Source organism: Catharus ustulatus, chromosome 4 (genome assembly GCF_009819885.2).
Source record: "Catharus ustulatus isolate bCatUst1 chromosome 4, bCatUst1.pri.v2, whole genome shotgun sequence".
Taxonomy (NCBI): Eukaryota; Metazoa; Chordata; class Aves; order Passeriformes; family Turdidae; genus Catharus; species Catharus ustulatus.
The window spans coordinates 40,467,801-40,493,069 of NC_046224.1; the positions used below are offsets into that span (position 1 = coordinate 40,467,801).

General features: G+C 42.1%; 2 protein-coding genes across 9 annotated transcripts in view; one reads left to right on the plus strand and one right to left on the minus strand.

The window, feature by feature from the left end:
* Nucleotides 1-9,978, plus strand: part of CEP83 (centrosomal protein 83) — a 28,222-nt gene extending 18,244 nt beyond the window's left edge. For 5 of the 8 annotated variants that reach the window (XM_033058834.2, XM_033058833.2, XM_033058836.2 and 2 more), the window contains 4 exons: nucleotides 2,046-2,175; nucleotides 3,022-3,125; nucleotides 3,804-3,984; nucleotides 5,089-5,392. In XM_033058834.2, coding sequence (XP_032914725.1) covers nucleotides 2,046-2,175; nucleotides 3,022-3,125; nucleotides 3,804-3,984; nucleotides 5,089-5,271 — 598 coding nt within the window. In that variant the 3' untranslated portion in view covers nucleotides 5,272-5,392. The other 3 variants (XM_033058837.2, XM_033058838.2, XM_042779228.1) reach the window with 3 other exon arrangements.
* Nucleotides 9,148-25,269, minus strand: part of PLXNC1 (plexin C1) — a 71,252-nt gene continuing 55,130 nt past the window's right edge. The window contains exons 23-31 of the mRNA XM_033058829.2: nucleotides 24,301-24,404; nucleotides 20,118-20,172; nucleotides 19,071-19,102; nucleotides 18,875-18,982; nucleotides 16,795-16,958; nucleotides 16,212-16,359; nucleotides 14,231-14,371; nucleotides 14,062-14,136; nucleotides 9,148-12,394 (exon numbers count right to left, since the gene is read on the minus strand). Coding sequence (XP_032914720.1) covers nucleotides 12,290-12,394; nucleotides 14,062-14,136; nucleotides 14,231-14,371; nucleotides 16,212-16,359; nucleotides 16,795-16,958; nucleotides 18,875-18,982; nucleotides 19,071-19,102; nucleotides 20,118-20,172; nucleotides 24,301-24,404 — 932 coding nt within the window. The 3' untranslated portion in view covers nucleotides 9,148-12,289. The remainder of the gene's footprint in view (nucleotides 12,395-14,061; nucleotides 14,137-14,230; nucleotides 14,372-16,211; nucleotides 16,360-16,794; nucleotides 16,959-18,874; nucleotides 18,983-19,070; nucleotides 19,103-20,117; nucleotides 20,173-24,300; nucleotides 24,405-25,269) is intronic.

Genomic DNA, 25,269 nt, shown 5'->3' on the forward strand with positions numbered 1-25,269 from the left:
TTAATTTGTTAGTCTGAAATGGTTTTTCAAATTTTCCTAGTTCAGTAACCAAATATTTGTCTAACATGTACTGGATTATTGTGCAGTGGGTGCTTTAAAAAGTCAGTATCCCAGATTAAATATAAAACTAGCAAAGGGTATAATGTAACTTCTTTTTGTTTTAACATCTCTTTTTTTTGCTAATTGGTACTGCAATTGCTACATTGTCATTAGTTTAAGTAGTGCTTTTCAATTTAACGTGTAAAGATACTGTTGTGTTTGAACTGCAGAGCATGCCACTTGCACATTAAACACTTTGGATGTTTGCTTTAGGGAGGTGTACTCACATGTTGAGTGAGATCATTGCTGTTACTTGAATGAGACTGTCATTGTCATTTATATATTTATGGATCACAAAACAGTCAGGACTAGGATTTTCTGGGAAGGCAGTGGAAGGAACTTGTCAGTCCTCAGAGATCATTGTACAAGTATGTAGGTACTGAGAAATGCACTAAATCTGATACATCAGGCTACAAACCTGCTTCATTTCTGCAGTAAGTCCTGCAGGTCTGTGCCATTGCTACCCTGGGAGCCTTGGGTCATGTTTCCATTGTTTTTTATGTGAATCTGTGAGTAATAGGACATCCTTCCTCAGTTCAGTAAATTCTTATGAACACCAAAGAGTCAAGTCACACCAAAGCAAGAGGAAGTGAAATAGGGACCAAAATATGAGAAAAGATAAGTTTCAGATAAATAAAGTAGTGCCAGTTGAGCACTGAGTAGCAGCTGCATGTCTGGCTGTGTCAATCTTAAGCTTGGAAATGAAAATGTGAAAGGAGAAAAAGAACTGAAGGCAAACTATGAGACTGATACAGATCAGAGATGAGCTCAAACAGGTGCTTATTTAGCATTTTGGGAACAATGTCAGTGGCATTGAAACCAAATAAACAACAACAAAAAACCCCAAAACACCTTAAGAAACCCTCACACCCACCTCAAGCTTTTAACCATTGCCTCAGCTGAAATCCTTTTACTGCTAAGCAGTGCTTGTCCAGAGTGCTTTGGTTCCTGGGGACTAGTAGTTATTTACAATCAAGAGTGAGGTACGAGCCATGCTGCATCTACTAAAAGAGCCATGACAGGTGACACATGGGCCAGCACTCTGTTTCCCAAATGAAAGTGGATGATGCCCAGTACTTCTGCTGTGGGGAAGAGAGAGGTGGTTTGGTGAGAAATTTAGGGAGATGCATTCAGAGTCCCTGTAGGGAAAGTCCATCTGCTCAGGACTGAAATACTGTGGATGCACTAATACCAAGCCTTAATCTTCTTAAAATCTACTACATAGAATCTCACCATTTTGTTTCAATTTTTAACAGTAATGTAATTAAATATGCCAATAGTTCTTGATTTGACTCAAAATGCAGGTAACCCAAACAAACAAGGAGCACAGAGAATCTGGCTCCTTTCCTATACACTGCTAGAGAACACAGCCTTATTTTAGTGTGTTATAACCATGCAAAGGTCTAAACAGATAATTTATGCCATTGATGGTGTGTGTGTTCAGCTGGAATGTTGTCTAGAAACCATATTGGTGGGAGCTTCCTGTTGAGCTGGTGTTTGCTCTGGTTGGGAACATGTCCTAAACAAGTCTGTTACAAAGAGTTAGTAGCTCCCGTAGGGCAGCACCCTGCTCTCCCAAACAGAGAAGGTAGTTGTCAACTCTTCTGACAACTGATGTTAGGAATAGGCATCTGCTCTTTTGTTCCACTGTGGTGGATTGACTTGAATTGAGGAATTTTCTCTGGGTGGTTTGGCAGCATGCCAATCCAACAAGGCACTAACAATTAGCTTCTTGGAATCAGTTTTCAAAATTTGCCTCATGGTTGAAGAAATCTTAGGATACTGTACCGGTTCAAATGTCACAGTCACAATTAAATTTACATCAGATCCTTTAAGTATATAAGAGTTGTGAAAAGATGTATCTATTTTAAGAGCCTTAAGGCATTAACTGAATGTGATGCTTTGTTTGTATAACCTCTTAATCTTCTAACCTGATTTTTCCAAAGGACTTCAGTATACCAACGTATGGAATGGCTGCAGGAGAAGCATGTGCTTACTCAGCACATCACAGAGTATGAAGAGAAATACACGCAAATGAAGAACAAGCTATGTCGAGCTGCTGTTGCTCAAAAAAAGGCATGTTGTCTCTTCTTTTTTGACTGTTCAGCCTCTGTGAAGTTCAACTTTATGTTGGCCAGCTAGAATTGTTTCAGTGTTAAGAGTTTATTTGCAGTCTACTATATTTAAATATTAGGTTCTTCAAGATTAGCATAGAAATAGGTTGAAGTGACATGCAAAAGAGTATTACAGCTGACAACTTTGTTATAATACCATCAAAGATTTTACGAGGCTTTCTTTGCACACATGTGTGCATTGATGGTTATTTAAGAGGTGGACTCCTTGATGAGGGAGGATGATGTTTCAGATACTAGACAAATGATGTTCTACTTTTCCTTGATAAAATATCAACATTTTATTTCTTCTCCTAAGCTTACTTTTTATGAAATAATTTGAAAGGAAAGACAAGTTGTTTGTAAAACTTCAAGACTAATTAGTGGTGTTCTACATCGAACATAGGTTATTAAACCTACCAGTGTCTTTTAAGGTCATGGTAAGTTAAGATCAACATGAGGGGAAAAAAAAAAAGAAGCATACTCTTTTGATTATGCTTATACTCATTTATATGTGGTCATTTAAAGGATGACTACTGTGATTCTCAGATACCGTTAATGTTAGTACAGCTGGTCACTACCAGTGAGTGAATGGCAGCTGTGCCTCTTTCATTCACAACTATGGATCATTTCCCATCTCTTCTGCTTCCCAGCATGGCAATCTAAGCACCTTCAAACAACACATCTCTTCTTAAGGAAGGAAAATCCTATACAGTGTCACAGCTTGAAGCCACATACAGTTTAGATTAAATTTTTACAGGCTCTAATCTCTTAAGGTATTACTCAGCTGTTTGAAACATCTGTTTGACAGAGAAAGACTCTCAATGACAATAAACAAAGGAGGATGCGTGAGAAAATAGAACTTTTGGAAGCCAAGATGGAAGAACTAGAAAAAGAAAATCAAGTGTTAAATAGGTAATAAAGTTTGCTTTTTCTTCCCTTGAAAAATGGCATATGCTCAAGGTATGACCTACAAATATGAAATATTTTTGAAGATACAGGTTACCTAGATTAGTAACCAAAGTCCAGTCTAATGGCCTTTACAGCCAGAATTCTTTGAATAGATGCTGTAGAATTATTTGAATATATTGTGTTTAGGATGGGCAGCTGAGAGCTTATGAGACAATTGCAGAGCCGTCTCTTCAGGAAGAAAAAGAAAAAAATACCTGATAGGCAGAGTTGCAGGAATCCCTTTAAAAGAAGAAAGTGAACAAGATTTCAGAACTGCAAGAGAAACTGACATGGCATCCTCTTTGAAAGATGAAGTCCTTTTTTTTTTGTCTTCACTGAGCCTCTATGGAGGGCTTGATTTGAATAATTAATTTAATGTGGCTGCTCTGTCTCACTACTGTGAATGGTATTAAAAGCTTAATTTATTTTATAAATGAACTCCAATCGTTAATAGAGCAGATAGCTAAATATGTAGAGAGACATTTAGACAGATGTGTAGGCAAAAGAACATACACACATCTACCTTCCAGTTTTCTGTGTAAGGATAGGAAGAAACTGGGTGTGTTAAACAGCAGAGCACTCATGGAGAGCTGTGCTGGGATAAAAAGGATCTTGAGCAGTAAGAAATCTGTTATTTCCTAGACAGAATGTTTCCTCTGAAGAATATGCTCACCTCCAGAAGAAGCTAAAGGACTTGCAACGCCGGCACAATGAATTCCGGAGTATAATTCTGAATCCTGACATACCGTCACTCAATCCAGTTGGTACAACACCATTGTCTGCCTTGCCTCCTGGGCCTGCAGCATCTTTCTCCTCTCTTCAGGTGGTGATATATTACAAGTTGTGAAAATAATACAACAAAACAGGGTACTGAAACAGTTTGTTTTTACTGACCTTAGTCTTAAGGAAGGTGTATTTCATCTTTGAACAGAAGTAAGAAATTTTGAGTTATCTAGAGATGTTCCCTTCCTCACAATAGGAAGTAATACTTGAAGGACAAAGAATATGTTACAGAATGTAACAACCAGGTACAGTAATTTCACGACTATAAGGTGCACCCTTTTGACTAAAATTTTACCTTGAACCCAGAAGTGCACCTTATAGTCCGGTGCGCCTTATCTGATATACAAAGTTGCGGAATTTGCCAAACCGGAAGTGTGAGCTGTGAGCCATGGGGGGAGCCAGCAGTGCCATGGCAGCCGGCTGGAGGCGGGCCCAGGGGCTCACGGCACCGCCCCTGCCGGGTGGAGGTGGGCCCAGGGGCCCATGGCTGCCGGGTTGAGGCAGGGCCTCAGCCAGCAACCGTGTGGGGGGAGCTGGGGGCTGAGCCTCGCTGCAAAAAAAAAGTGTACCTTATAGTCCGGTGTGCCTTATATGATCTACAAAGTTGCGAATTTTGCCGACTCACGGAGGGGTGCGCCTTATAGTCCGGTGCGCCTTATGGTTGCGAAATTACTGTAGTTTTAAACCAGTTCTCCATACTTTGTCCTTCCCCTCAGAGGCTTTAAGTGGCTCCTCCTGAGCAAGAAATGCTAGTGGTTTTTTTCACACCATAGTTTCATTGTTACAAAGCAGTATGGCTGATCTTGATTTCTTGTGTGGTTAAAAGTGCCTTAGGCTGAGCTGCTGAGGGTAAAAATTTCTCTGGCCGAGGTTGACCAAGTTAACTTTACAGTTACTGAGACCTCAGGTTTGTGTGCTCCTTCATCTGAGAGGAGGAACAGCTACAAAAGTATTTCTTCCTGATGCTGTTTATCAAGAATGTCAGAACAATACCTACGAAACACTGATGAGTAAAATTTAACAAATAAGGATGTTTTACAGTTTTTATTTCCCTTAAAGCAAATGAACGTATTGCTCATTTTGGTCCCTTGTAAGTGTGCAAACTGTAATAGAGCCACTTTTTTTCCCTCCTTTTAATTTCAAGGAGGAGCAGCATCAAAGAGAGCTTGCCCTGCTTGGCAAGCGGTTGGAAGAACTAGAAACCAGACAAAGAAAACAGCTGGAAGATCTTGGACCATCTAGAGAGCGGGTAATGGTGGGGTACAGGGACTTGGCAAGAAATAAGATCACTGGAGAAGATGAACCACAAAGCGAGGACTGCAAATAAATTCTTCACACTTCTGATGCTGTTAGCTTTCAATAACTTATCCTTTGTACACGCTTTTCATATTTTGCCAAAAACGTGGTTGTATGTGCCTGAATAGCATGAATTATATTCTGCATAGTTACCCCTTTGTGGCTCAACTTGTTTAACTGCTGGGTCTAAGGACAAAAGTACCTTTTCTCACTGGGAATCATAAAAAGAATATGCAGAGTTGCCATTCATGAGGGGGCTGCACCCTGAGTTTGTGTTACCAGTGTGGTGATGTTTAGCATAGCAGCAATTACAGGCTCAATATTGGGATTCAATTGCAGACAGTTTGTTTCAGGTCCACTAGAATTCCCACTCCTCTGGGCATGTGGGGGGGAAGTGAAGTCCCTTTCACTATAAGCCAAGAGCAGGTTTGGGATGATTTGATGAAGCTGAATAGCCACAAGTGTATGGGACCTGATGATGTGCATCTTAGGGTCCTGAGGGAACTGGCTTATGTTGCTGCTGTGTTTGGAAGTCATGGCAATCAGGCGATGTCCTCAGTGACTGGAAAAATGGAAACATTGTTCCCTTTTTTAAGCAGGGGAGAAAGAATGAACCATGAAACTACAGACCAATGTGCCTTACCTCTGTGTCTGGGATGATCACAGAATAGATCCTTCTAGAAGATGTGCTGAGGCAGTAAAAGACAAGGAAGGTAACCAAGGCAGCCATCATGGCTTTACTATGGGCAGATTTTTTTCCTAAGCAATATGGCTGCCTATGATGGAGTGACAGCAATGGTCGACAGGGGAACAGCAACAAATGTCATCATTTAGACTTCTGTAAGGCATTTGATACAGTCCCACATGACATGCTGATCTCCAGATTGAAGAGAGATGGATTTGATGCATGAATACCCTTTCATTGGATAAGGAATTGGCTGGATGGACACAGCCAGAGTTGTCTATGGCTGAATGGACACAGCCAGAGTTGTCCATGGCTCTGTGTCCAGGTTGGTGAATGGTGATGAGTGGGGTCCCTCAGAGCTCACTCTTGGGACTGGTGCTCTTCAGTACCTACACTGATGACAGGTTTGATGACAGGAAGCTGAGCTCTGCAGTTGACACAACAGAAGGAAAGGATGTCATCGAGAAGTAGGCCTATGGGGCCATTATGTAGTTCAGCAAGTCTAAGTGCAGGGTGCTGCATCTTGGTAGGGAAGATTCCAAGTGTGAGTATAGACGGAAAAGAAGTCACTGAGAGCAGCCCTGTGGAGGATGGAGGAGTTCTCATGGATGAAGGGCTGGTCATGAGCCAGCAGCGTGCATTCACAGCCTAGAAGGCCAACCACATCCTGGGCTGCAGCAAAAGCAGCAAGGCCAGCAGGGAGAGGGAGGCTTCAGGGAGACATTATTCTTCCAGTACCTAAAGGGGGCTATAAAAAGGAGAGCGACCTTTTCTATGTCCAGTGAGTTGTCAGGAGAAGGGGCAATGGTTTTAAACTGACAAAGGGCAGGTTTAGATATTAAGAAGAAATCCCTGTTGGGGTGGTGAGGCACTGGAACAGGTTGTCCAGAAAAGTTGTGGATGCACCATTCCTGGAAGTCTTCAAGGCCAGGTTGGATGGGGCATTGAGCAACCTGTACTGGTGGAAGGTGCCTGGCCATGGCAGGGGGATTGGAACCGGATGATCTTTGATCCCTTCTATCACAAACCATTCTGTAATTCTGTGAACCATTGCCACGACTCCTTGATAAGGTTTGTTTTTCAGTATTTTTCCATAAAGTCAAAACATTAAATAATCTCAGGACAAGAAACTTTGAAAATTGTTTTTCGAGATTTGGATTGTTTAAAATAAAGCTGACATTTAATATAAAAATTTGAAACAATTTCATATAAATCATTTAACACTTACTTGATAATATCCTCTTATTCCTTCAATGTGAAAGTTAATGTATGCTATTATGGGTTGCAGCTTTGATCACTAACAATGCTGTAATCCACATCTAGGTTGGTATTTTGATGCAGATAAGAAGGATAGAATGAAATTTTAAAAGCTCTGAAAACTTCTATTTGCTACCCTTGACAATGTGCCTCTTGTATTTCTATAATGGAAATAGGAAAAAAAAATTTAATATAATATAGCAAAGATTAGTATAAATTGCCTTCACATTATGTAAATACAAGTCTGTACTTTTTCCTACTCTGTTAACTTTATTACAACAAAAATATTTATTTTAGGTTGAATATATTTTTTCAGTTTGTTATCAGCCCAGTAAATTTGTGAAGGATCAATTATTTATATATATATATATTTTAACCTGATAATCTAATAACGATTACTTTCCTGGAATTGTAGGATTGTTTTTATCTGGATTTTGTTTGTTTGTACTTAGCTTGTTGTTATTGTTTTCAAAATACTGCAACAAAAATACAGGACAGTGAGTATACACTGTGCAATCTCTTGTAACAGGTTATTGAGTATTGGTGTTAGACTGTAGGAATAGCGAAAGAATGACACTGGCGTTGACTCAACCATTCTCTCCAGAGACTGCATTTTTCATTTGCCATAGTGTGTAAGTAAAAGGATTTGTCTTGGTTCCAGCCGGGACAGGGTTAATTTCTGCCAGTAGCCAAGGGGCCATGGCTGGGAGCCGGGATTACTCTACACCACCTCATTGTCCGGGGTCAGGGGATCCTTCTGGGTCATGTAGCATGCCAAGCTCCATGTGGTGAGGAACCACGTGTGAATCTGCCTCCCTTCTACCCTCTGTCATTAGTACTGTTGCTGTTACTGATCATTTTCTTACCTCATTGCTCTTTCCATAAGTTGTTCTTGTCTCAACCCATTATCTTTACTTTTTCTGCCTCCAGTTCTCCTCTCCATCCTGCCCCGGGTAGAGAAGGTGCGGCAGTGGGAGAGCAGAACATGGTTTCCAGTGTGTCAGTGGGAGCACTAAACTGGGGAATACCATTTCTAAACCAGAGCTATGCATTCTTGGGGAATTTGTTACACTTCTCGGAGGAAAACAGTGTAGCTATTAGAAGTAACAAAAGCTACTTCTGCTGCCTTCTATAGAATAAATTTGTAGAAAGTAACTTTCTGCCCAAGCCAGCTTTGCCAGATGGGATGGTCACCAGTATCTCCAGCATGGAACGGTTGCAAAGATCAGCGGGCGGCAGCTTTGTGCTTCCCCAGCTGTAGCTATGTCAGCAAGGTGCTCTCTTATGTCATAGGGCAGGAGAAGTTTATACAAACCAGGTTAAGACTCAGAGGGCAGAAAAAAGGTAATAGCAGGAGGAAGAATGATGGTCAGCACCTGGTCTGTGGGCTGTCTTTTTCCAGCTGGTCTCAGGTTATTTGTGTGAAAGCTTATTTCCTGTCCCTTGTGCACCTTCTCCTGAAAGAAGGACTATTGGGTTATCATCCTTTTTTAAACATTCTTAGCTTTTTAAAAATACCATCACCCTCACAGCGTTTAAACAGGGCAGTTGAAATGCAAATCCTGAAGGCTGTGTGGAGTTGTGGCAGGCACTGCTCAATCAGCCTGGCCTTGGCCTGTTGCTTCTTCCCACGGGTGGGAAGGCAGCTGGGAATCCCCCTCCATTCAGGCTCTGCAGGAGGTCATTGCTCAGTAGCTGGTGGAGTTTAGGCCAGTGCCTCCCCTCCCCAGGAGACACAATGATCAGATATTGTATTCTACCTTCCTGTTCCTCTTCTTCCCAGTTTCAGTGTGATGGAAGTGTGCTTTGCTGACCTGCATGGCTCTGTCCTGAAGCCTTGCAGGGGTGGAACTGCAGCACTATTTCTCACCAAATGCTACTCTGTGTCTTACACTCCATTTCTTGCATTGTTACCATCTGTGTTTGCTTTCTTGCAACCATTTATTTTAAAGTACACAATCAAACTAACCTCCAAATGCTTTTATTCTAGATAAACCCATACAAACACCAACATGTATTTGTCATTTGCACTTTTTTAACCATTCATTTTAAACAACAGATTAACTTCTGTACAACAGGAATTACTTTACACATCAGTAAGGTTTGACTTCAAACTAGATGACTGCAAAATAATGCTCTGTAAGCTAGTGTTAGAAACACGCTGTTTGCCATAGCAGTTTGCCTGTAAACATGGGAAAGTAAGTTGAAGAGAAGTTTGCTTTTCATTTCTGAAGATGTGATTAGAACTGTTGTGTTGTCATAATATCCATAATAGTCAGAGGTGATTCTTTCTCTCTGTGTAACAGTAATGGCAAATTGCAGATACGGAAGGTGTGCCAATGTTTTGTGTGCTTACCCAAACCTACCAAAAGAGCCACAATCACTTAATTATACTCCACATCACTTCGTGAGATCCACTTGATGGGTTACAAAGTCCCAGTATGACTTAAAAATGGTTTACTAACAGAGTGACGCTGTTTAGGAGGCTTGAATAAAAGGCAATAATCCTATTCCAGGCTGTAGGTAAAGCTACAGGGCCTGCTTCAACACATACTTAATCTCTAGAAATCATTAAAGCTATTGTAGCAAACAAGCAGTAGTACAAATACAGAATAGGACTGATTTTCATTTCCTCATCAATATAAACACATATAGTGAAGTTCACAGGATCAGACCCACGCAAACAGATTATATTTTACAGCTTTTCAAGCAGAAATGCTGGAGTTGTTTTTTTCTGCCTGTACAGAAGGTTACTGTTGAACAAAACTATCACAGTTCATTTGACTGCACTGCCAGCAAATACCTGAAGTAGAAGAGAACTAACTGGAAAGTGTAATCCACTCCTGCCTCTCCTTCAATATCAATTACTGTGCTTTTTCTATTTATTTGATGCTGCTTTAAAAGGTTAGATAAAGAATAATAAAAATCAAGCCCTTACGTGCAGGTATTCCAAGCTTAAGTGCTAGTCAAGCCACAGTCCGCTCCTTTAGGACAGAGGGCAAGATAGGTTAGAGGTGAGTGGGTTTTTTCTCCAATTAAAATTGAACTTACCAAAATACATTGTGCCAGGCAGAGAACTGCTGAAAGTACTGCAACACTGTAGTGCAGTGTCCTGAACAAAGCCATACATTCCATCAAGTATAAAGTGTAAACTTAATAGCAAGTGTAAGACTTGAATTAAAAAAAAACAACAAAGCCATCACAGTATGGGTTGGTTGGTGGCTGCCCTCTCTGGTATGCAAGAGGAACAACTTGTGCAATCACATGGTAGGGAGGGGGGCAGACCAGCAGGACCGTGTTTTTGTGTTTGCTTTTCTCCACATTAACAGTCCGCCTTGTTTCTGCCACAGGTGATTGGTATGTGCTGGCACTGGTCAGCCATGGGATTGTGCCGGGGGCCAGCTGTCTTTGTGACCAAAGCAGGCAGCATCAGCACCGATGCCTGAGCTCTGGGGCTCCTCCGAGGCAGCACCGTGTGACCCTCCGCGGCCTGGGAGTCCCGTGCATCTGGCTCTGGCTGCTCACAGCCCCAGCCCTGGCTTTCTGTACCAAACCTGGGCCATCTATGCCATTCACAGCGCATGGCACCTTTCCCACTGCCAAGGCAGGTGACAGCTCTTCCCTCTCCTGTGGGCCACTGTGCTACACCACTCACCTCCAGCCATGGATCCCTCCAGAAATGTCTAGAAATGTATCTCCTTGTCATGAATGCCTTACCTCAAATGTAAGGGCACGTGATAGCCTCAGAACATGCCTCCTGTGACTGAAGCAGAGTCCATGATGACAAACCATTTCAGCTCTGTAGTAGAGGGTAGGGTTGTGCTGGTGCTGTAGCAGAGCCGAAGCCACAGCTGCTCCGCTGTGGCTTTGTTCAGTAGCCACTGCACCAGCCTCATCCCAGCAGCACAGCCATGCCCTTGCTTTCCAGCTGGGCTGACTTTAGCCAGCAATGCAAATGTAATGGACACCTTCCTTCCAAAACAGCCAAGCCTCAAAAAACCCCAGCTGGACTAAGGCAGACAGTTACTCCTCCCCACCCCAACCCCAGCATGTTTGTATCAGTGTCTCAAACACCAATCTTCCTGTTCTTAAGTATTAATAAACCAACCTTTGACCTGACCCCTCACATGCTGGCTTTAGGTCTGTGAGGCCCTTGTATCCAGATGGCAGGGCTGGCCAGGACTGTCAGCACTGATGCATGGGCTGATCATGCACCTGAGTACAGGTTTGTGCACCAAAGTGCAGCCATTGTCAGCTGCATCATCAAATCGCAAGTGTCCTGATGCAGTGCAGTTTCAGCTGTGAAGCTGCTCACAAGTGTTTCACAGCTTATTTAAGGATGGAAAGGTCAAAAATGTAAACACAGACTGATGGTGGCTGAATGCTCTTCTCCAAAAGCCTCCCCTCACCTCTTCCCCTCAGTGGTTCGCTTCACTTTGGACATAGAATTTCTAACCTAACAAAGGGAAATTCTGCCATGTGGCATTTGGCCTTCCAACCTCAGACCCACTGTTTCTGCTAAACACACTTATACTAAGTGCCAGTTTGGTGCCAGGTTGTTACTGGGTTTTTTTGATGTGTTTGGGTGTCAGTTTTTGTTGTTCTTCTGAACAGGAACTAGCGAACATTTGACTGGAAGGAAGGAAACTGCAGCTGACCCGTATTCTGAAGCCGGAGCTCACCCTCACAGTTTGCCAAGCTGCTGAAAGGATGTGGTGAAACATCAGCTTTTTCTCTTAAAAAAAAGAGGTAAGCAACTTGCAAGTTCATGTGGGCAACTCTGAACTTACAGTGTAGTTTACACATCTCCTATGACCTTATTTTAAAGTAAGCAAAAAGCTTACTAGACAGTATTTTTGAACCAAAGGGTTATATGTGTTCAAATACCTAAAAATGCTGACCCTGCCAACATTAGGTCACTTTCACATGCCCCTGTGTGAATATGTAACCCTGCCCACATTTCAATTGTAGATTACTTGGAATGGTCAGAGTGGAGAAGAGTGTCCAAACGTTTCAAACCCTGTACATAAAGTCAGTCAAAACAGTTCTGGGAGCAGTAGCGCTAATATAAAATGCCCCACAGTGATCCTGTGAGTCAGTGCTCTGCTCAATGCCATTTGCATTTTTTCTTTTCATCAAATAAGGCTTTTACTTGCTGGAGCTGTTTCTGGACTTCTTCAAACCCCCGTTCTCGCTCAAGTTTGCTGACAATCTGTTAACAATTAGCAAAAGAGAGAATAATTTTTTAAATGCTTGTTTTACTTGCTATTTTTTAAAGCCTGCTTTTCTGTACTCTTAACAACTACTGACAAAAAAATCCATTGAGTGCCTGCCTATCTGTAATCATTATTTTCTGGCTTTAACACCTTATTTTGGTAGTTTTCCTTTCAAGTCATTCCGATCACAGGATTTGCAACACTTTCACAAAGAATGACTGAGCCAAGCAAAAAAAAAACCCAAACAAATTCAACACATGCTCATCGCTCAGAGTGTGAGGCAAGGCCAGTGCTCCAATTTTTACTCTAGAGAAGATTTGCAAATAATATTTTATTTCTCTTCCTCTGCCTTATAAGCTGAGGGCAATAAACTGCCTCTTTTCCTCAAACTCACCCACTTGGCTCTGGCCCAGGTGATAGAATGGAGCACTACTGCTGTCTGAAATCTCTGCTGGCAACGCTACACAGCCAGGTCTCAGTAAACAATGAAAGAGATTTAGCTGCTCCCAGTCAAAAGCCAGAGAGGGAAGAGCAGAGGGAAGATTTCCTTCTAAGGATGGGCTATGATTACCAGTACTAGCTTCCAAAAAGGAAAAATGGGCACTAAGAGTAGAAAGTACACTGAATTCTCCCGTATCAATCATTTTAATGAGCTTAATAAAGGGTGATGCCATTTTGAGTATCATCTCAAGCTTGTTTCAAGAGGCAAAGATTTTGATGCTGAATCCAGGTAATTTGGGATGTTGGAGATCAGAAGTGGTAAGCCAGCTAACAGGTGACTGAGAGCTGGATGACTACAGCAAGTGCTGGTGCTGCACTGCTGAGGATGAAAGAGAGAAAGGCCTGGTTGCTGGGAAACCCAGACAACCTGCTGGAAGCATAAGGGGGCCTTCAGGCAACACACCCCAGCTGGCTCTTATCTGAGTCCTTACACAGGCACATGCAGCCTCTGTTAAGGATGCTGAGCAAAATGGAGTGGAGAATCCTATCATTCAAAGTGGAGGACAGGGATTTTCTTACAAAGCAGCTTAGAGGTAGCCTGTGTCTAAGTACTTTCAGCTGAGAAAATATTTCTTTTGTTACTAATAGCAGGGACTGAAAATTATAGCGGCTTCTTTTTAGGAGAAAGACTATTAGAGGAGAGCATTAAGATGGCTATGATGGGAAAGGAGCAGACAGCTCTTGCTGTAAGGCTGTGTGCTCCACTGAGGTGTTTGCATTGACTGTTAAACTGAGAACCCTGGTGTTACAGTCCAATCTGATTTCTGAACCTCCAGGGAAATGGAGTGCGTGCACAGGGGTTGTGACAGGCATTTGCAGAGACTCTGCAAACACAGTAGAACAAGAAGCCTCGACTATATAGGGACTTCCTCAAAACTGCAGGGAAAATGTTATTGCCACTGTCTCTGTGCAATACAGCAGTGACAGTAAAGGTGCACTGACAAACCTTTGGCCTGTGACGCCTCAGAGGGGTGGGGGCTCCCGCAGCCCTGGGGGCTGTGCTGCTCCAGCCCCTCACAGATCAGCAGAAGGAGCAGCCTTGGCTGCATTACGGAGGAGCTGCCTCTGGAGTGGCACCCAGCAGGTTGCACAGCAGCCCAGCCCTTGGTTACTGTGTCAAGCCCCATATTAAGGATTAAGCAGAAATTGCAGATGTGCTTACCTCATCATAGTATTTCACTATGTATTTGTAGATTTCAAACAAGGCCACTTTCTCATTAAATTCATTTTCATGTTTCTAAAACAGACAACAATTCTGGTCAGATACTTCTCCTTTAAAAAAAGACCAACTTAATATGAAAGCAAATGAAATTGCTGCTTCTCAACCATACCTTAGATTCCTGAGCTAGAAATTCTTCAACCTCTGCAGTGGTCAATGGAGGCAGATCCCTGATGGCTTTGTAGTACGCTTTCACCTCCTTCTTGTAGAGCGGAATGTCCTTAGCATAGAGAAGTTTATTTGTTGGTGCTTCCTTAAAAGAAAAAAATTGAAGCCTTGTAACTTTTCACAGCACAGATTTCCAAACGTTCCACCTCCACATAGTTAATTGCATCTAATTGTGTCTGTGTGACTCATTTTTCTTTGCTGTGGTTATACGCAAGGAACCAAGATTATGAAACAAAGATGCAAACCAGAGGCAGGATCTCACTAATAGTGTATTGTGTTTCATGACAGTTGCCATGTAATTATTTCTCTTGACATCAGGACTGATGACCTTTTGTCCCTCAAACTTATTTTTCTTTCTCACTTCTTCCTTACAGGTCCTAGACCTGAAAGATTATGAAAGCTGAACCAAAGGCTCTGAGGCTGATACTCAATTTTCGTTCAGGATTCAGCAGTACTGCTGAAAGGGAAGCTCCCAGCAGTGACACACCAGAGAGTCTTCTTAGATGGTCTCCTGGCAGAGGTTCCCCTAAATCTCTTTGGTCCCTACTACTCCTTTCCCTCAGGGGTTTGAGAGCATGGAGAGCTGACTGCCAGACATGCACAGCCAAAGGGAATTTTTTTTCACTCCAGGACTTCAACAATCCAGGTCAGCACTGACCTACTCAGGAGCTTTTGGCTCATTCAAGGAAATAAGTGCTGATGGTTCTGATAGGAGCCAATACCCCACCTGGAAAACTGATATTCAGAATGTAAAAGTGGGGGCTGGTAATTTCCCGTTTACGTTCTGGGCAATAAATGACACAACCATGCATTACCTTGTCACCACTGTTTCCAGTGGTTAATCGCTGTGTGATTAACTAATTTAAATGTTTGTTTTCTAAATGGCTAAAAGATGTTTCAAGATAAAAGCCTAAAAATCATGAAAGTAAATATGTTTTGGTACTGAAAGGTCACAAGATGTTTACGGCATTGCAAACCTTTATCAGATTTCAGCATCCCTTTTCAAATAACTATCAGGAGCTGTTGTTTCAACAATACTGCACAGTGGATTTTAAGCACATAATCCTAACAACCTAACAACTGCTCACTCATTTTTCCATCACGGAAGTGATGTGATTAGCTTTAATTTATGATACTTCACTCCTAAAGTAAGATAAATAAGCACATTTTTTGTTATTTACCTCTAACAGATGTGCAGTTGGATTAGATTACATAGGATACTAGTCCATTTTTATATAAATTCTTTTAGGCCACAAAGTCTCTAGCCTGTTTTTCTTGGTAGTATGAGCCTGAACAAAAGCTTCTGGCTTTGGTACAAAAAAAGGAAAATACCCTGGGGAAAAATGAAGTATTCCTGATCCCCAGAGTTCTGGACACTATACTAAAGAGTTTTTGAATGTAAGATTCCTGAACTTGTTGCTGCAGCAAATAATTTTGCATATAAAAAGGGAGCAGCTAATATCTGTGAAAGGAACTGTTTCAAACTTCAAGGGTCTTTCAGTATTCTTACAGCTTCCACTAGCTTATTGTGTGAGTTTTCTGCACACTGGTGTGTGGCAGACAAAATTTGTCTACTATCAAGTAATGTTAATACATTTAAGACCTTTGCTTAAAACTACATTAAAACCTTAAAATTTTCACCTTCTGCCACCTATTGTGTAAACACACTGTGCAGAACTGAACTGCAGAGAAAACAAGCAGCAGTTAGCTATAAAAAAGGCATTCTAATAGCTGTATCTGTCTACTGGTGAATTCTTCAAAGTCCCAGGAGACAGAGCAACAAGGAACGGAAACCCAGCTTAATTAGGCCCCTGACAATTCTGCCCCCAGTATCAGCAGATCCAGGATTTCATCATCTTAATCATTATACAGTTGAAAAAGACATCAGTTGAGAAAGCAGTAGAAGACTGGAGGGGCAGCATTACCTTCCCCAGTGTCTGTTCTGCGAGAGAAAAGGCATCCATGAAAGCTTGTGCGATTACAGACAAACAGCCATCTATGTGTGAAGTCTTCTTAATATCAAAGACAAACTGGGGATTCTTCAGTATGTTCACCCAGAAGCGAAGAGGAAGACTAGACAGGAGAAAGAACAAATATCTTAAAAATCAACCACTCAAGTAGCACAACTGCTTTAAAATGGTCCCTAATTGCAACTGCACTCATGGAACGAAGCACATTCCTGGCTGCTTCTTCACACTAAAAAGGGGTCAGGGAACAAAGGCTACAGAGCAAACACATCTGTCAGGCTCCCAGCTTCAAATAATGCTCTCAATCTGCAGCTGCTTCTTTCAGAGTGTGAAGTTGGTTTGCAGACTGTACAGACTGGAAGCTCTGGTGGTTTGTGTTGTATTAAATCAATACATTAAAATCACTTTATCTACAAAGCCAAACCACATCTTGCTCCCATACATGCCAAAATCTCATTCTTCTGATCACGTGACACCTTCCATTTTTGCAACTACATTTTCAGAAAGCACATGCACCCCTGCATGTATCCCGTGGGCATACCTGTTGGTTTTCCATATGTGGACCACATCAGGATCAGTAATTTTTTTGCTCTCAGCCTGGGCATCCAAAAAGTCAAAAAAGTACTTGATGGCAACAGGTGCTTTATTGTTGGGCAAACTCCAAATGCTCCTGAAGAGCTTTTCAACAACTGAATGAATTGCAACCTGAAAAGTAACCAAGTTAATGTTTTGTTACTATTACACAACAAAAGAACAGGATATATTTACCTCAGACTGTGTGTGCCCCTAGACAACCACACATAGAAATTACAGTATGCTTGTGGCAAACAAACATCAAGGCCATAGGTTATTGGCACACAAAACAGTAACAAAATGAAACTACAATACATCACAACAAGCTCCTTCCATATGTCACATATCCTGTTGCTCTGCTTATAGGAGAATCATGGTGAACTCTGATAAATCACAGGTAGGAAGAACTACTTGGGGTAATAAAGACAACATCAACTCTTTGGATACTGTTGTCACTGTTGCTAAAAGCATTTGGAATTTGTGACTGGAATTAAGAGGGAGGTGAGAAAAAGCAGTTTAGCCAGTTTCCTAGGGCACTGGTCTTCCAGGTGCCATCTGTGACACACGCTCAACACATGTGCTTGTCAACACTTCACAGCCAAGTGCTCTGGCACTTGATCTAATTCTAGGTGCTATAAGACATTAATACTATAGAGAAGAACTGAAAACTGGGTATTTCTGATACAAAAGTGAAGATATTTGGCTCACTAAAGGAAGGGTTTGGTTGCTGCTGGACTCACTGACATAACCACAGAGTATTCGTCAGTAGAGGCAAACAAAGCAAAATTCCATTCTGTGCTTTTTTTCTTCACATCTCTTCTGAAGTTCAGTTCAGCCCAATCTTCTCTCAACAAGAAGGATTTAAGCATATCCCAGGGCCTTGATGAATACTGGCCAATTCATTTCATGTGGTAAACTCTGCAATTGTGTCTGTGTTTGTGTATAGAAGAGAGGGGAGCAGAGAGAGATGCAATTTCCTTCAGTGCACAGCCTGTCATGAGAGGAATTTCACAGCAAAGGATATCACAGCTCTGTTGTTCAGGGCAGTGTCCTACTTTGGAGAAGGAGATGATTAATTTAAAGATCTTTGAAAGGACTGTTTCCAAAAAGCCTGATCTCTTCTGTAAGCTCAGTCTTTCACTGTAAGACATTACTGGTTTACTCCAGCATTTCCTGAAGGTTTATGTTAGTTTTCACAGGTAATGAGAAATGGCCAATCTTCACTCTTACTTTGGGGACTGTCTCAAATTACTTCAGATATTATCAGACACCTAATTAAATAATGATTGATAGATTTTTAAATGCAGTAAGGCTGTAATCATCATCCCTTCAGGCCTCTTGCACAGCTCTCAGTGTTGTGCACCCATTAATATTTTATGCAATATGCTGCTGCAGAGAGTTTTCTAACCATTTTGAGTAAGTCAGAAACAAAACGTTACCAGAGGGAGTGAGCAGGACTTACTCCTAAGCAATGCAAATTGTATAAATTATGTAGTTGTACTGTAAGTGCTAAAGACTTTCCTTTTAAAATTAATCTAGTTATTTTGAATGTTTAATCTGAAACCCTAACAGATAATTTCATTTTGTGAGCAGTATCTTGTGAAACTCAGGCTTCAGTAGTTGCCTCTAAGCTGGGCAAACTCTGGAGCAGAGTGAGAAGATTGTTTTCTGAAAGTTGTCATTCCAGAAGGGTTCATTCTCACTCTATGGAACTTTGTGGTTGAACTCACTTTCCATAAGCTAAATAACAACCTTTTTTCTTTAGCCTGAGAGAAACGCTGTGCTTACTCAGGAGATACGATGTATAATCAGACAATTTTAGAAGTCTAGTATTAGAAAATCTGAAATGTGTCTGTCTTTGTAACTATGGGTCATATCCCATAGTTAGCACAGTGATTTTTGTATGCTACCTTTTCAATTGTTTTTTTCAGAAGGAAAATTTATACACAGGAAGTTTGCACAATTTCTGGTTTAATTTGTCTTTCCCTTATGCCAAACTAGTCAAGCCAGCATCAGCCCTCCCCCAAAATAAAGCTTTTACAGTTTACCTTGGTTGACAGAAGTTTTGTGAGATACATTTCTTTCACTTTGAATTTTTGCTTTCCTTTGTGACCTGCTCCCTTCACATCTTTGTTTGCTTCCGAGTCTGGTAAAATCTGTCATGAATAGATTAGAGACATTACACAGATCCAAATACAGCTCAGTATGAAATCTATCATTTAGCAGTGTAATGATTCAACTCACCAAATGACAGTGTTCATCTGAGTAGTCCACATCTAAACAACAAAAGCAGAAAGCAATGTCATTAATGAAACACACAGCTACAAGTTTGTCAGTTCTGCTGGGCTCTGGGCAGTGCAGCAGCGTGCATCTGGGATGCCAAGCAAGGAGAGTCAGTGTCATCCTTTCCTGCCTGCAGTGTGGGGGAAGCCTCTGGGAAATGCACAGACCTTGTGTACCTCCTTAATGCCAACCTGTAGCTCGGATCACTAAGCTACAGCATCCTATCTGCTGTTGGGGTGAGCTGGCAGCAATTACAGCTCCTCTGAAAGGAGGATAACATGAGATGATTGCAGTGGTTTAAGTCCCTAAGAGTGCTGAGTGCCGGTGGGCTAAGGTCAGGCTTGAACACAATGGCTGGGAACAGACAACCTCAGTTTTGCTAAGGGAGAGCCACCCCAGTGAGATGCACATGTCTCTCCTAACTTTGATGATGAGGAAACACATGTTAGGAGTGTGTTTCTTCACAGGGGCTACAGAAAATTCTCCCCTCATCCACCAGCTGAGTGGGAGCAACCTGCAACACAGGGCTAGGTGAGATGAAGTGGCCCCCTGTAAGCACCCTTTATCTCCTGACATTCTATTGAGACAACCAAGTCAAAGTCAAGAAAATAAGGAAAACTATCAATCAGTAAGGGTTTTATCATTCATCTCTCTGGACAGTGCAGTACTATGTCTGTGTTGCACAGTTCTGGGCACCAGGGAGAGAGAGGCATGTTCTATCTCTTTGTGTCACCTGGGCTTCCCCTGTCCTGCTTTCCTGCCTATGAGTCTGTATCTCTAAGCAATCATTTGCTGAGGACTGTAAGCCTCTCTGTCCTTCTTTCCTCCTTTAAGGCCCACTGTGCCTGCCAGAGACCCAGAGCCAGGGCTCTTCATTTGGCTCAACTATATGGAAGTACCAATTTCTCCAACCTTCAATTGACCAAGATACAATCTGTCACAGCTCAGTTCTCTGCATTCCCAACCATTCTGCACAAAAGTTTAAATTGGTTGCAGTCCCTTTATTACCTGATCGGGTATTTGCCTTCTTTTTGAAGACTTTTATGGTTGCTCCATTTGAAATCTGAAAGAAAAATAAAATACATCATGCTAAAACAGAAGTGTTTAGAACTCACAAAAGCCTCAGTTTCATTTCCTCTGTCCCTCAGGCCATGACAGTGCAGAACAGCCCACCCCAAGTGTGCATGGCCTTCAGCAGGCAGCCAGGGCTGGGCTTTCAGGGATGGGAAGTAGCTGCACTTTGTCAGCATCAGCCAGCCAGGTGGGAAGGCACCTATTCCAGTGCACCAGCCTTGAAGACCTTTCCCTTCCTTCAATTTTTCTGGTTCAGCCCATATGTGGACATTTTCATGTACTGCTCTGTGCTGTTTCTTGCATCCCTTTTTCTATAGATTGCTCAGGTTAAATTCTCTGCATCCTGTGCAATAGGGCTATGGAAAGGTGAGGCAGGGTGCACACAAAGGTGAATTCTCTTCTGGTCCCCTTTTTTTCAGCTCAGTCTGTTTTACCCATGTCCTGTGGAGGGGCCACGTCGGGGGTTTAGCCTGGTGCTCCCAAGAACTATTTTCAAACTGAGCAAAATATTTATACACCATAAGATCAAAATTTGTATCCTACCATCTTGGGATTTCTAGGAAAAATCTACCTCCTCCTTCCTTGAATTTAGAGTGTTGCCAGGATGTTACACATTATCTTTAAAACAAACTGGCAAGCCATGCTTTTATTGTCAAAGAGTAACTAAACATGGCTCCCACTGAGAACTACACCACTGCTCTGCTATCAAATGTTGAGTCTTGCCAAGTGCTAGTGTACTTGCCTCTATAATTACAAAAACAACCGGCCAGTTCTAGGAAGGGATCTCTGCCAAAATAATTTAAGTGTTTTTTAAACCTTGGCAGCCAGCCTGGTGTGAGAAACCAGTTTAAACATTAAGATACTCTATCAAAAGCTGTGTCTCGTGCTAGAAAAATCTACACTTACACTTGCTCCTGGAAAGTAAATGCAATCTATTTTACAATTTTTTTGCAGAGATGCCATCTATCATGCAGACTTTCAGAACTATTTTAGATTGCACAGAACACTTGGAAACCACACTATGAATAGGAATATGCTCTAAGGCTGTCTTGTGAGGGGATACAAACACCCAGACAGTCCTCCTACTTGGCCCTGAACACAGATAAACAGGAACAGTGCTACCCAGCAGCTTATCCCCTCCTGCAGCAATATGGGCAACATGCTGCCTCCATTCCCTCCCCAAGAAGTAGGAGGGCAGCTCAGCGCTGAAATGTGTTGACTTCTATCCTGAAGGAGATGGGCAGAGCTCAGAGGGAGAACTGTGCTTCCCTCCAGGAATCAGAGGCACTGCTGCAGAGCAGCCCTGACCAAAGCCTGCACTCTAGGTTTAATTTTTGGGACAAATTACGCTTTTAGCAGTAAGCAGACTATGCTTTCCCTTCTTTATCATTACGGCAGCAGCCAATACTTGCTGTTTCTTTTAGTGTGATCCAATAAAAAATAAATTTTAAAAATGCTTCTTTTTGCATCTTGCTATCCAAATAACTTTTTGTGGTGGGCCGCTCCTATGGACACTTCAAAATATCTCTGCTTTGTCAGGTGCATTGTTGAGGGGGACAAACAGGGATAAGAGAAATCTCTTTCAGGCAACACGGAATACATGGAATACTTTGCCAAACAGAAGACATGGTAGTGTGTCTCCATGCCTCTTGTCCCCCAGGCCTCCTATCCTCACTGTAATCCAGTCCTTGACAGTCAGCTCCTGGGATAACATTCAGTTTTGCTTGATGGGGCTCTGCCTACTCCTGGAACGTGTGATACTCTTATCAGTTGAGGAGCTGGAGATCTGTGCCTGGACAGCAGATCTGAAAGTGACTGTCTAGCTCTCTTCTTGTGTGGGGAATAGGATGTCAAGATAACTAACAACTTTCTTGTCATGGCCTGTGGTTATTCTCATGGAAGTGATAGTACAGACCTCATAAATAAACATTTTGATAAACCTCCTAAGAGCCAAAAAATAAGAGCAAAAGTAGTACACAGGCCAGAGGCACAAGAGAGTCTAACAGTACAGTATATCTTTTTCTCTTCACAAACACTACACAAATATGCAAATGTACCGTTCTTGCATATTTTAAAAATCAGTGTAGAAAAATCAGTTTCAAGATCAATTGGTGACTCTGCAACCTTCACAACACAACCCTCATGCTCTAGGGTCTTAAAAAGACTTGTTGGTACTTCCCAATTTCAAACATCTGGTTACTTTCTAACATTTAAGGCTGGCAAACAAAAAGAAAAATTCAGGCTTGCCACAAAACTCGAGGCACTGTTGAAATGTAAGTTGGAATTTCTCAGGCAATGTTACTGCCCTCATAGAATGTATGCAATGTTCCTTTTTCCTTGCTATCTAGATACTTTTACTTTCATTTTTGTATCAATATGCACACAAGCAAATGGCGAATACTTGCCACTAAGCCACTGCCTAAAATACCACTGAGTTTTTGCCTAAAAAGGTACATTACTTTTTCAGTGCCAGAAAATGTGAACGAAAATATCGAAGAGACATGCAGTACAATTTCCATAAGACAGCTGCTAAGCTATAATTAGTGTAGTTACAGCTTTGCAAAAACAACTGAGCCTCCTACCTAACTTCTATCTGCAAGAAATCCTTGCCTGCAGAAACCTCAGACAAAACAAGGGCTGGGACAAAGATACCCAGGGATGACAGAGACCAATCGAGCAGACTTACTTGCCACAAGGCCTGACACCCATGAGCCACAGCATGGCCATGAGCTCCAGACGTGCAAAAGGCCGCTGGGAAAAGTAGGGGGCACCTGCAGTAGCTGCCTGTGGCAAAGAGAGCAGGTACTGCCACATTAGGCTGCAGTTCAAACACCTAACCTAACTCAAATCTATGCCGACCTTGCTGCACAGGCTCAAACTGAAACACTACAATGTCCTAATTCGTACAAAATCTCTACAAGTGGAGTGGAGGAGTTCACATGTTCATCTGTAGACAAGACAGGCACAGGAAAAGCCACTGGATAGCGACTCAGACATCTGGGTTCACTGACCCGTGTGAGATAAGGAGAGCAACAAACACCTACAGAAATTCAAATGAACTTCCTTCAGATCTAAGCAGCCTTGTACTCTGCCCAGGATACAAAGTCCTGCTAGGAATCCTTGTTTCTCTATGGATGGCACAGTATTTGCTCATGCCAACAGCAACACGTTCCACGTTGGCTCAGGTTCCTCAGCACCATACTGCACTGCATGGCACAGACCTATGGCAGCAAAACTTCTAAATAAAAATTTACGAACATGTTAAAAGCCAGACTTTCAAATTCAACGAGGCAGGAGGAAAGATCTGTATGCTAACCTCCATTTCCAAAATCTATCTGTAAGCATCACATGTGAACTTCCGTATCACCTGAGGCCAATCACCTGCTGCAAATTTTCCTCCAACATCTCACTCTCTATTTTGACTGGTGTCACTGAAAACTCCTTAGAGAAGCAAAGCTGATTGCTGCACTTTTACAGCATGCTACACCCAGGAGGGCTCTGCCACCAGTTGCAGTTTTGTGTGTTGTTGCAATGATGGACAGATTATTGCAGCATTGCAAACAGCTGCTTTACAGGTGCAACTGGAAGCAGAGGGGAAAATTTATGGCACAAGTGCCAACAGCAGATGGAAGCAGAAACAGAGAGAGAAAAAGGCAAGGAGACTGACATAGGACGTATCAAGAAAAGACGGAGAAAAGCCATCAATCCTTTTTTTTCTGACTTGCAATGAGATTTCAGAAACATCAATACTGCCTGTTCAGATAATCAAAATATGAGGTGAGATGAGGTAAACAGTTGCTCATGGTGCAACAAAAACTCAACAGCAGAGATTCAAAAGGACCCAAGGCAATGTTCAAAGCTGGAAATCAGATTCTGTTTTAAATGAAATGTTTGACAGAAGTAACAGGTTACCTGGTATATTTGAACCAAGCAACCCTGCAACAAGGAAACCTCAGAAAAGTAACAGAAAACATGACTCAATGGCAAGAACGTTGTGTGCCACACAATTCTTTCCTTCTGTTGATGATGCTCAGCTATGACTTCAAGCTATGCAGACCACATTTGAGGGCTGTGGAGAAACATCTTCTCAACTCATTGGTCTGGTTTTTGTGCTTACCTCATAATGACCGATGGTATTCAGCTTCCTTATCCCATCCTCCATCACCTCTGAGGAACCATCAATATCTAACAATTCTCTTTGGTGCTCCTCAGAGACAAGTTCTGCAGTATGACAGCAACAGAAAACAATCACACCCCAATGGCATTCTCACTGTACAGATATTTGCAAAGAAAAACAGCACCTAACAATTTTTGGACCAGTGACTCCCAACTGAGCTACTTCTCTCTATCCTTGTGCTAGGTCACATGAAAGTAGTTTTGTGCTCCCACGCCTCTGATTCCTTTTCTGGGGTGACAGCCTGGGTGGCTTCCCTTTCAGCAGGTTTTTGTGCTTCACTTTGAGTTGGTCAAGGCAGAGTTTCTGGAGGTGCTTTCACCTAATCTCTACTCTGCTGCACAAGTGTGCCCTGGTGTTAAGATTACATTGGGACTAGAAGAAAGGTTCCACAAGCCACTTCTAAGAGATCACTAAAATGATCTGTACAAGACTGACATAGTACTTGTGAAGGGTGGTCAGGCACCTGTAAAGGATATAGACATCAAGACATCAGATATGAAAGTAAATTATGAGCAATTTCCCACACAGAGTCTGAGAAGGTGAGGAAGTGTTGGCTGATCTCCATAAGGAAGTACTGACATCTTAGGGACCAAGTCTAAGAGGTGACAAATGCCAACAATATGGAGTTTGTTAGGTTTTGTACTAGGGTATGTGGGAAGTGGTATGGTGATGGTAGCTACAGATCTTGGGCTTTTGAAAACCCAACAAGGAAAGGTGGTTTGACTCATCTGCTGGAACAGCTTTATTTACATCTGTAGATATTTGTAGGTGACGTTGTGAGTCACAGGCAAACTATTACATAAACCCAATCTGACTATAAATAAGATTTATTTGAAGGCTCTTCTGATCAAGGGCAATGTAGGCCGGTAGGAAGGAAGGGAGGTAGGAGGAATAGTAGATAGGGACTAA